We start from the raw sequence: 11239 nt of genomic DNA, 5'->3' as shown, positions 1-11239 counted from the left end.
CTGGCAAATTTTGGAAACCAAGGAACAGTTAGTTATATGCGATAAGGGAATCTTGTGGAATTCTATGTTTAAAAGGCATATACCTCTGCTCACCCCATTGGACAAAGTACAAGATGGAGAAGCAACCTTGGAAGGGGAATATGGGGATCCATGTTAAAATATTCAATTAATTAAACATTATAATTTGCTGTAGTGAAATAACCTAATGACCTCCCATTTTGTATGAGAATCTTCCAGACATCTGCTGACTTGTTTATCTAATTTATATCAAAGGTTTTATGGTATTGTTTATCTACAATATTTTTATTTTATTTATTATTATTTTTCTCCAAATCACCATTTGCCTGTTTCGTTTCTTTAAATCACGTTGCTGTGCTATTATCATAAAAGCACTATATTAATTAATTAATTAGAAAATAAATGATAAGTAGATGAAAATCCAGTTGAAGTGAAAGGGAAGGCCCAGTCTATGTCCAATCTGAGACAACAGCATAGGTTACAACCACCAATACAGCTGTTTCACACATATCTGAACTTCCCAATGTACCAACTCCATGAATGGAGATCGTACGAGAGAGAGAGAGAGACTGAGGAAGCTATGAGAGATCTCTAAACTTGTGATGAATGATGATATCTCTCTCTCTCTCTCTCTCTCTCTCTCTCTCTCTCTCATCTGATGATTTCTCAAAGGCTTCCTTAGTACATGTGCATATACTTTCAAAACCTTCCTTAGTTTCTTTCTTCTCTGATCATATAATTCCCCAAGTGGGACAGACTAGAATTCATGGGATCACGTGTTCCACCCCTCCGCTCGTTCTTAAATATTATTTCCCTAAGATCAAATCTATTTGCAATTTGCAGTTTCTTTCATTGCCTCATTTTGTACTTTCTGATCGTTACCCCATCTCTCTTAATTGCATGCAGCCTGTTTTTATTGTCAAACACATAATTTTTGTCTGAAAAAATCATTGACATGGGAGAGGAGAGAGAGCTTTGAGAGTGGGCAAAACGATGAAGATGTATGGTATATATTATATAGAGTTTATATTTAACATATTCTCAATGAATTAGATAATAATATTTTATTAATAAATAAATATTAATTTTTAAAATAAATATATATAAATTAAAATTTTTTTAAAAATTTATTTATTAATGATGTGTTATTATTTGATTTATTTTATTAATAAATTATTATCATCTTATTTATTAACAATACATAAAATTTATACACTAATAACATATCGAATATAAACTCTATTATATAATCTCAATCTTTTGGGACAGTTACTATAATAAGAGTACAAAGCTACACTAAAGGTGATATCTCTCTCAAAAATTATTGATCCATTAATGTCCCATTGCACAATTCTTCCAAGGATTAAGTTCCAAATGGCTCCAACCCCACACCACCAAGTGAGATCAAATGCTAATGTTGATTACCAACTTGTTTATCCACCAAAGATTTTGATTTTTAAAAGCAAGTGGTCGAGCTCTAATTTTGTTTATCTCGTTTTGTCTTTCATCTTGCTATAAAGTGTTGTCACATCATTTTATTTTTTTTTTGTAAAAGAATAATTTCAATTAAGACTAATTTGTTCAACTAGCATTATCCAATCAATATTAATTAAAAGTTTATTAAATAAGTTTTTTTAACATGTGCTTTTATATTAAATTAATAAAATCTTGAAACGTCGAATGAACATAAATAATATATTGACTTGATAATTTATATTTTTATGAAAAATTGATCATTATAATGTGACAAAAATGATAAAAAAATATTATTTTTATGATTGATGTAACTTGATTTATAATTTAATAACTTTGAATATATATGTGTTCAGATTTATTCACACGTATGATATAATTCAAGTCATTTTGATTAGAGTTCAAAGAATAAAATAGAATTGGAATCTAACATTCTATTTTGTGGTAGTTGAGGTTAATCATCTTAGATAAGTATGCGGAGGTTGAGGAAGCCATTAATATGTGAGAGTGTCTCGTGAATAGAGGTCAAGTTTGAAGTCGCAAATTGAGGCGTACTTGAATCCACAAAACAAGGGATTAAAATGATAGCTCAACCTCAACCTTTGCTACGGTTGTGAAATTCATTTGGGAATATATCATGAACTGAGAAGTAGAGAGACGTCATGTGTTGGATTGTAGGGGCAATGGAGGCATTCATTTCATATAAAAAAGGGATCAATGACACCAATTTTCATTACCCCGTAACTGTTGGGCTTTGGTTTTTTACAAGAAATTGCTGACTGCTCAAACACAACAAACACATTCCTTTTGGGTTCTTTTCTCACACCTTAAAGAAAAAGAAAAGTCACTATTTGAAGCAACAACATAGTGGTTTCAAACCTTTCCTCTCATGGAAAATCAACAACCCCACCTTCACCACCACCTCCAACAGCAGCTGCAACGTCAAGCTAATTCCATGAAGTCAAGATTCAGAAGTGTCTGTGTCTTTTGTGGCAGCAGCCCTGGCAAGAATCCTAGCTACCAGCTTGCTGCTATTCAGCTTGGCGAACAACTGGTACAAAAACCTCTTACCCTTTTCATAAAAAGGAAGACAAAGACTTCTTTTTTCACTTGCCTATTTTTATTCCTCATCTCTTCCTAGAATTAATTATCAGTACTTCAGTAGGTCTAATTGGCATTCATGTGATTTATCTAGCCCAAGTATTTATGCTTCTTGGCCTTTACATTGACCAAAACTGAACTAGTTCAAAAGAATATGTGATCCAAACTTTTTGAGATATTTATATATAAGAACTTTGATTGTAGTGAGACTTCTGGAAAATGCTTACAGGAATTGAGACTTCTTCATCTTTGGATTGACTGAAAGCAAAGCTGTTTTTATTCTTTACTTTTCTAATAACAACTCTAGAGTTTTACCGGTTTGAGAAAAGAAGAGATCAGATACCTAAGTTCAAAGTCATCCTCTGGTCGATCTTTTTGGTTGGGTTAAAACTTGAATCATCCAGTTGATGAAGTTGAACAGAAGAAAATTAATGTGTAAAACTAGAAAGGCTGAAACGAATAAAATAGTGTCATTATACTTTATGTGATAATGGAGTGATTGTAGGAATATGTTTAAATTTAACACGTAAGTTTAATAATAAAATAAGAGTTACAGGTTGAAAGGAACATTGACTTGGTTTATGGAGGAGGAAGCATTGGATTGATGGGGCTGGTCTCGCAAACTGTCTTTGATGGTGGTCGCCACGTGTTGGGGTAACTCATCCTCTCCCTCTCTCTCTCTCTTTATATCTGGTCTGCTCTGACTTAGTCTCTAATTTTAACCCATTAATGGCATCTTTTTTCTTGTAGGGTAATTCCCAAGACTCTCATGCCAAGAGAGGTACAAATCATTAAAATCAACAGCATTTATCTTTTTTTTTTGTACAGTTGGAAATAAGGATAGGCTCATATTCATCTGAGCACTGCCATTTGAGAATTGATATAATAGCTGGAAAACTAAATCTCCAGTGCAAAATTTTCAGATTACAGGCGAGACAGTGGGAGAAGTAAGAGCTGTGTCTGGAATGCACCAACGTAAAGCTGAAATGGCTCGCCAAGCTGATGCCTTTATTGCCTTGCCAGGTTTGTTTCTTTTACAGCAATTACCTGCTTTTTTGTTTGTTCTAAAATCCAAACTCTTCTATCTGGATTCAATCATACAGTACTTTTTCTACTTTACAATTTCCTAGATAACTGTAGGAATAACTGTCAACCAACTTTTTTTTTTCTTTTTCTTTTACTAATAATTGATCTGATCAAATTTCAACTCACAGGTGGTTATGGAACCTTGGAAGAACTCCTGGAAGTGATCGCTTGGGCTCAGTTAGGAATCCATGACAAACCAGTAATATACTTTCTTTTTTTTCTAGCTGTTCAAACTAGCATTATATTCATGTTTAATTTGATTGAAGTATATATATATCAAACACATTTATTCCGAGATTCACATGCAAGAAACTTGCATGTATGTATGTGTGTGTATATATATATATATATCTTAATTGACACCCCAAAATTGTAGAAATAAAGGGGTTTCTTTTTTCTTTCTTGTTTGGGAAAAACTAGGTGGGATTGTTGAACGTTGATGGGTACTACAACTCACTCTTATCGTTCATTGACAAGGCTGTTGATGAAGGTTTCATAGCACCAGCTGCTCGTGACATAATTGTCTCTGCCCAAACTGCCCAAGAACTCATGTGCAAGCTCGAGGTACATTTTTCAAATCTTCCCTAGCCAATACCATCACTCCACCTGGCACACAAGCATTACTTCAGATTAATAGTCAAATGAAGTCAAATAATCTGAGCCGTCCATTCATTTTTTTTTTTATATGAACTTTTGACTAGGAGTATGAACCTATACATTCGGGGGTGGGCCCCAAGTTAAGCTGGGAAATGGAGCAACAATTGGGTTTCACAGCAAAATCAGACATTGCTCGTTGACCTCTTATAACATTTCATTCACACTCGATGGACAATTTATGACTATAGATTCTTACTCAATACACAACAACAACCTTGTAGATGCAAGCTCCGAAGACAAGTGCCACCATAGCTACAGTTTCTTTTATTCAGCTGTGAATTCGATTTTGTTTGTTGTTATTAGTATTATTCTTCGTTTTCCTTTGGTTTAATTAGAATCTGACCAGGACAAACAATGTCAGTGACTTTTTGAACTTCCAAAGTCAGTGATTGCTAATTCTATATATTTTATTATTGTTTTCCCTTCCTTGAAATGATGGGTTGTTACACAAAAGAGGTTGATAGGGATCGACAGGGAAGAGCCAGCAGAAGAAGAAAAAACAGAAATATCCATCAAAGAATTTTTCCTCAACTTCCAGTACCTTTCTATTCAGTTTGAAATTAACCTACAATGGAATTGAAATTGAGAACATGCAAGTTTTGCTGTTTCATTCTATATCGATATTCCTTTATCTTAATTTAGCAATGTATGCCTTGAGCAGTACTTGGATACCTATTAAAGGCATGCAGGTGCTTGCAATCAAGTTAAAAGGTGATCTTTTCTATTTTTTTTCAGTGTGGAAGTTAGTAGCAAACATTGCATGACTGAAATGTTAATGATGGGGCGTGCAAGAGCAAAGATGTTAGGCTGACATTGGTTCATGATTGGTTGTTTTCAAAAGTGTAAATAGGGGTGGGAAGGACAGTGGGGGTTGGGAGTCAAAACAAAGGCCATGTTCGTGATTTTGAATGGGCACTGGAGAAAAAGGTATCGGACACCTGTTCTTGACCGAGCTCCATGTACAAAAGGGTGAGAGAAAGCAATGGTGGAGACTGGATACTGGAGACTAAGTGGACCATCCCCTAAGAATTTTGGGCGATGGTTAGCTTTTGATGCCTGTCGGTAGATAAGAACCTTTCGGACCTGCGCTGTTGACAGGTAAATGGCTTTCACGTGAGTAGGGCATTTGGCCATTCTGCTTACGACTTGAACTGTCATTTTGATCCAAAAGGAGGGAACCCCATTCGCATTTCCTCTGTTATAACACTGTCTCGCCTGTTTTCGCGTTGCTTTGTATAAGATTGAAGTTGATTTTGTCATGTGGAAGTCAATCGTACTTTTGGAAAAAGTGAATGTACTAACTCAGGCCTGAGGATTATGTACCAAACAGACTAAGAAATATAATTGAAACATTGAGGGAATTTAACTCACATAATAACCAGTTGAAAAAAAAAAGATACATATACAAGGCTATACCTCCAAAATACACCAAAAAACTCAGTGGAGAGGAACCACATCTGAGTTCACCCGTGTAGAACAAACTACTTAAACACTAAATTTTGCAGGAAATCATGGTATTGATACAGCTCATATGGTACAAAACATGTGTAATTGGTTACAAGACGATGGCTACTTTTAGGTGAAGGATTTAACTGCAGAAGAGGTAGTCACCAAACTTGAGAGAAGGCCAACAATGACGGCACTGTTATATGTGGTTGGCTCTGCTTGCATTGAGTTGTTCCGGGAATCGATGTATGTTTCATTTAGGAAAGGCCCACCCACAAGACCTCCAATAGCTACATTAGGATTGGGTTCAGTTGAATCAAGCCACTTGAAGCCATCAGTGCAACCAGTAGTTGCATCAGTTGGAATTGAAGCTCCTCTATGATGCACATATTGTGGGTATTTATCCCCATACCCCACAAGAAAGCTCATTTTCAAGGGGTTACTGCCTAAGACATAATCAGCCTGGAAGCAAAGATTATTATAGTCCTATTATTACGCGGAAATGACACTTTTACAAGGAATATTTCTAATCTTTAGCTGTGTCATTTATGCAAAATGTTTCTCATAAATGTAAACAGCATACCTGTGATTTGGCAAACTTTCTAAGAGCTGATGGTTTGAATGAATTGCCACCACAAGTTAGCTTTGGAGTTTGTGACGTAAGCATGTAATCACTGTAGAGAACAGCTAAAAATGCAGAAGCAACAGGATGCTGCAGAGCATTCCATTCACTGACCCATATAATACCACCTGCACCAGAAAGACTATATTGGTAAACAAAAGAGATCCAATGAATCAGAACAGCTAATTCAGTTTGCAAATGGTTTTATTCACCTGAGAGCATATGCAATCCCCCTAAAAGAAAAAGCGCTCTGGCAGTAGTATTTACAGTCTAAAATCAGGATAGAAAATTGGTAAACTAGATATACCGGATATCTAATTCAAGACAACTTTTACTGCTTAAATTTCTCCTGTTTCTCTTTCCAACTTTCTAGCTGTCTCAACAGGCAGCTCAAGGAACACAATTTGTGACTCGATCCATTACAATGCCTTTTGAGGCACATGGTGCATCAATTACTAGGTTGATTTATTAGTCTAAAATCTTTTGATTTGATAAGGAACTTTCTTTGAATCTTTTCTTTTTGTTATTCAATATCTACATAGGACAAATATGCATCCAAGTCCCTTAGCTTTAAAAAAGACATTACCATCTGTTCTGCTGGATGTGGCAGAGGGAGACTTTGGTAGAAGGCTGCACATAACATCCTCAGCAGACTTCCTATAGTTTTCAAGGCCAGAATTCCCCGAGGCAACTTTGGTGCCAAAGAAACTTAACCTGGAAAGCAAAACCTGCATAGATGTAGCATAATCAGCCACTAAATTAACAAAAAACAGAATAATACTATGCAAAATTCCTGGTTCTGATGATATCAATTAAGAGAAAATTAAAATGATGCAGAGGCAGGTCAACATGGGCAATCTGACAAAAGAGTCCAGATATCCTACAATAGTTGCATTCAGGTTAGGCTGGTTAGCAAAAAAGAATTAAAACTGAAACAGTCTAGTCATCATGCTCATTTCATTACACAACAAATCAATGCATTAATAGGTGGAAAAAGTAAAGTCACGAATATAACAATGTTTCTTGAATTTCAGTTGGCCATGTCGCCAGTGTGGTCTGCTATTATGTTAAACATCCATGAAAAATGTGGACTAAATATAGACAGAGAATTTCCTTAAAAAATTCTTCAACCTAAATGCTTTAAGGTTAAGGAAATGCTGACAAATAAACCTTCCAACAAAGCTCTTTAATTTTGCATCTTTACAAATGAACAAATAACACATGGAGTTCAAACAAGCTGTGCACTAAATGAACTCAAGTTAATGTTGCCTATTTTCCCAAAAATTCATTAAATTTGCATAAACATTGAGAACTTGGGCTTTCTTATATCAGTCATCACATTGCTTGAGACATGTCTATGTGAAGGTAACAATAAAACAAGAGAGAACAGCATCTCGCTTCAAATTACTCTAAAAGAGAACCTTACCTGAGTTCCTGCAAGTTTATTATCCCAGCTAAACCAGGTTGGACTTCCCCAGTCAGCAAACTCTTTCCCGTTTTCCCCAGTCACATATTGAAGATATGATTGGTCGCCTGTTGCATGATAGAGCCAACTTGCTGCCCATAAGAGCTCATCTCCATATCCTGTTGAATTGTAATAAGTTGCAACTTCTGGGATGTTCTCACTGTAAGAACCTCTATATTTGTCTGCAAAATTAAAGAGTTGCTTGGCATGCTTAAGAAGTGTTCTTGAATATGTGGAGTCAGCAGTCTTAAACACCAGAGATGCTGAAGCCATAGCAGCAGCAGTTTCAGCTGCAACATCTGTCCCTGGAACAGATGTGTTCACCTGTGTGAGAGGCCTCTTCTCTTTCATGACCTCAGGTCTTTCCCAACATTTATGGTCTGCTACAGGATCACCCACCTGCCTCGGTATTGGAGGTGAAAAGGTAAAAGTTAATATACATTTCAGAGGCTTTTTTTAAAGGATTGTGCAATTATCTATTAGGTCACACCATCTTAGATTCCAAATCAATTATCTTTCGCAAAATAACTACAGAAGTGGCACAAGGTTTCTCACTTAGTAAAATGAGACTATGAACACTAGCTTGCTCATTATGACAAAGTAATTGATGTCATATTTCCAAACAACCAATCAAGACAACATCAGAAATACCAAGCTATAAGTTAGAGACTTAGAACCATTTGCTAAACTTCAAGATATTCCAGATCCTTAACAATTGCTACCTTTGGTCAAAGCCCCTAGGCATTGTAATAAGTCAGAATGTAAATTTCTAAGGCAAGACGAAAAAAACAAAAACAATTTAAATGAACTTGCACAATCACTAATGTACATACACACACAATCCAAAAAAGTATATGGTAGTTAAGGACAATGATAACCTGAATAAAGAGCACGTTTTCCGAAGGATGAGCATTTATAAGGTAATCCGTTATCCACTTGAGAGATTCTTGAGCAGGTTCCAGTTGATTCACTGCCTCCATCTGATCTCCATACTCAAGGATAGCCCATGATAACACTGTAGCTGTAAATGCCAATGGAAAACCAAATTTCATGTGATCCCCAGCATCATACATCCCCTTGGAAAGATCCAACTGTGCTTCACTTCCATCCTTAAGCGCCGAATCTCCTCTCCATGATATCTTATTATCCACTAACTTACCAGCTGCAAAAGAAAGAAGCAACTATCCCACCTCAAATATTTACCAAAAAAAAAAAAAAAAAAACAAACTTAAGTAGTATTAAAATTGCTAATAATAATCATTGCAATTTCATAAAGCCTAGTAAAAAGTTACCCAATTGAAAGATTTAATGAAGAAACCATTTGTTTTTAAGTAACTAAACTAAAACTAAACATCAAGCTGCTTCAAATCTGGGTCCATATGTTAAAGGCTATCCTCAGAGAAAGCAAATTTCGAACAAAGAGAACAAGTGTTTAAGCGCAAACAGAGAAAAAAAAATATATAGAGTGAATGAGGGTAAGGAAAAAAAAGGTACATTTTTGAACGTCAAAGAATTGCATTGCGATTTTGAGAGCATCAGCATACTTCTTGTCAATGGCGCCTGGAGGACCTGGAACGGGAGCAGGCTTATCATCATTTGAGTGATCCATTTTCTTCTTGATTGTATAAACAACGGCTCCCACAACCAGAGCCAATATTGCTATAGCCAGGAACCAACCCAAACATCCTCTCGACTTCGATTCTTTCCCCATTCTTTTATCACTTCAAAATCACCCAAATCACAGATCTTGAACCTAAGATCTAGATCAAAACAAGCGCATTGGACAATGGATATGTTAAAGAGAAATGCAGGGTTTAAAACAGGTTCAATGTGCTAGGAAAAAGAAAAGGAAAAAAGAATATGGGATTTCCCCGGGAGAAAAAGAAGATCTGTAGAGCTGAATGTCTCTGAAATTACTGTGAGGGAAATGCGGTTAGAAACAGGGCTGATTAGTTTAAAATAAGCAAATTAAGGAAAAGGGTCGCTCGATCTGGTGCCCAATCAGCAAAAGACCGGTCCTCGTCAGATTCATAAATTTAAGTGGTGACTTCTTACAGGACAGAGGACGCACCGACACTAGAATTTTAAGCGGCATATCATAACATAATTTTGTTTTTGCCCGTAACGCATTGTTTTATTGATGTTGCAATGACGGATATGCCCCTTAGTTTTGGTCGGGCGGCGACTAATCGCGTCCAACTGTCCAACTGTCCCAAGTTGAAAGGATGATTTTCATGGGGACCAATGTTTGATGAACTGGCTAACTCGAGAACCGGTGTACGAGAATGACTGTTGATCTTGTTTTAACCGTGATCAGGTAAGTGGGTTCATAGGTTTCAGTCGGTGGCTAAATTGGCCCTTTCACGAGTCAGTGCTCCGTCATGATCTAGATGAAGTGTCCATGTCAACTTTTGGGCCGACGGGACAAGGATTTCTTGAGCTGAAGATCCTCTCTGTCTCTATTGTCCATGTCTTTACGTATTTTTTTCATGAATACTGAAAAATTTATTAAAATCAGTTGACATTAGGCAAGTCAGAGGCTTATAATTCACACACATACGCTGATATGTAAGAAAGATAAGGAATTAATTGATTCTTGTATAATGATAATGATAAACAATAATCATTAAACCAGTTATTTGAATGCTAATTATTTATTAATATTATCTTCAATTTTTTGATTTAATGATAAAAAAATCTTTAAAAAGACATTGGAGTTCAATTCTCATCTCTTTTATTGTATGGCGCTGCTCTATTTGAAAAAATATATATATATTTGTTAATATTAGACTGTAATTCTGGCCAATAAAAAAAAAGACTGATAAAATGTCACTTTTTGCTTACGTTTGTGATGTGCTGATAAATGGGATAGAAATCATGGAAAAGTTCTCTCTAGGACATTTTCTGTTAACTAAGCATAAATGGAAGGGATTTTCTTATTCTGACAGTCTCGCTTCTTCGACATCTAATCTAAGGCCGAAACTGCTTTCACATTGGAAAGTATCGGGGACAAACAGGCAAAACTTTGGGCTGAGAATGGCCGCTTTTCATTTCATGGGTCATCTTTGGGCTAAGAAGGCTGCATCAACTTTGGACATAACCCCTCCGTTTATACAGTTTCCTTCAAGCCCAAAAAGGACGGAAATGAGGAAACGAATAACAGAAAGGGAACAAAAGCATAGAGAAAGAAAATTGTAACTGAACAGTTGGAAGTTGAGCAATTTTTTTTATGCATGTACAAAGTCACGTGCTTTCACCTGACTGTCTTACGGTGAAGATTAGTTACAGTTTTTTGTAACCTAACTTTAATTTTGTTGGAATTAATCTGCGACAATTTCCCATAAAGTCCATTTTGATCAGATTTGGGTAAC

The 11239-nt window shown here is 35.9% G+C and overlaps 2 protein-coding genes across 2 annotated transcripts; one reads left to right on the top strand and one right to left on the bottom strand.

Moving 5' to 3' along the window:
• Positions 1 to 1971: 1971 nt before the first annotated feature.
• On the top strand, positions 1972 to 4839 carry LOC111315304 (cytokinin riboside 5'-monophosphate phosphoribohydrolase LOG3-like). The gene is made up of 7 exons (XM_022916930.2): positions 1972 to 2545; positions 3149 to 3246; positions 3343 to 3373; positions 3516 to 3615; positions 3807 to 3877; positions 4099 to 4242; positions 4380 to 4839. Exons 1-7 carry the CDS (start codon positions 2381 to 2383, stop codon positions 4473 to 4475), a joined length of 705 nt encoding a protein of 234 aa, XP_022772665.2. The 5' UTR covers positions 1972 to 2380; the 3' UTR covers positions 4476 to 4839.
• An 815-nt stretch (positions 4840 to 5654) lies between these two features.
• On the bottom strand, positions 5655 to 9994 carry LOC111315302 (endoglucanase 10-like). The gene is made up of 6 exons (XM_022916927.2): positions 9363 to 9994; positions 8747 to 9030; positions 7830 to 8267; positions 6990 to 7131; positions 6365 to 6531; positions 5655 to 6243 (listed from the first exon to the last, which is right to left on the bottom strand). Exons 1-6 carry the CDS (start codon positions 9577 to 9579, stop codon positions 5911 to 5913), a joined length of 1581 nt encoding a protein of 526 aa, XP_022772662.1. The 5' UTR covers positions 9580 to 9994; the 3' UTR covers positions 5655 to 5910.
• Positions 9995 to 11239: the final 1245 nt, after the last annotated feature.

The sequence above is a fragment of the Durio zibethinus genome, chromosome 20 (assembly GCF_047325235.1).
Source record: "Durio zibethinus cultivar Kanyao isolate XHJ-2024 chromosome 20, ASM4732523v1, whole genome shotgun sequence".
Classification (NCBI taxonomy): Eukaryota; Viridiplantae; Streptophyta; class Magnoliopsida; order Malvales; family Malvaceae; genus Durio; species Durio zibethinus.
The sequence above is the reverse complement of the archived record's forward strand: the minus strand, read 5'-3'. Positions and strand labels throughout refer to the sequence as shown.

What these genes read in the sequence shown, in the direction of transcription:
- LOC111315304 (XM_022916930.2), top strand. Translation starts at nt 2,381, where the DNA reads ATGGAAAATCAACAACCCCACCTTCACCACCACCTCCAACAGCAGCTG. An exon ending in GGTGGTCGCCACGTGTTGGG is followed by an intron (nt 3,247 to 3,342) that starts GTAACTCATCCT and finishes TTTTTCTTGTAG; the next exon opens with GGTAATTCCCAAGACTCTCA. An exon ending in AACTCATGTGCAAGCTCGAG is followed by an intron (nt 4,243 to 4,379) that starts GTACATTTTTCA and finishes ACTTTTGACTAG; the next exon opens with GAGTATGAACCTATACATTC.
- LOC111315302 (XM_022916927.2), bottom strand. Translation starts at nt 9,579, where the DNA reads ATGGGGAAAGAATCGAAGTCGAGAGGATGTTTGGGTTGGTTCCTGGCT. An exon ending in ATTCTTTGACGTTCAAAAAT is followed by an intron (nt 9,031 to 9,362) that starts GTACCTTTTTTT and finishes TTTCTTTTGCAG; the next exon opens with CTGGTAAGTTAGTGGATAAT. An exon ending in GAAAGTTTGCCAAATCACAG is followed by an intron (nt 6,244 to 6,364) that starts GTATGCTGTTTA and finishes CTTTGCTTCCAG; the next exon opens with GCTGATTATGTCTTAGGCAG.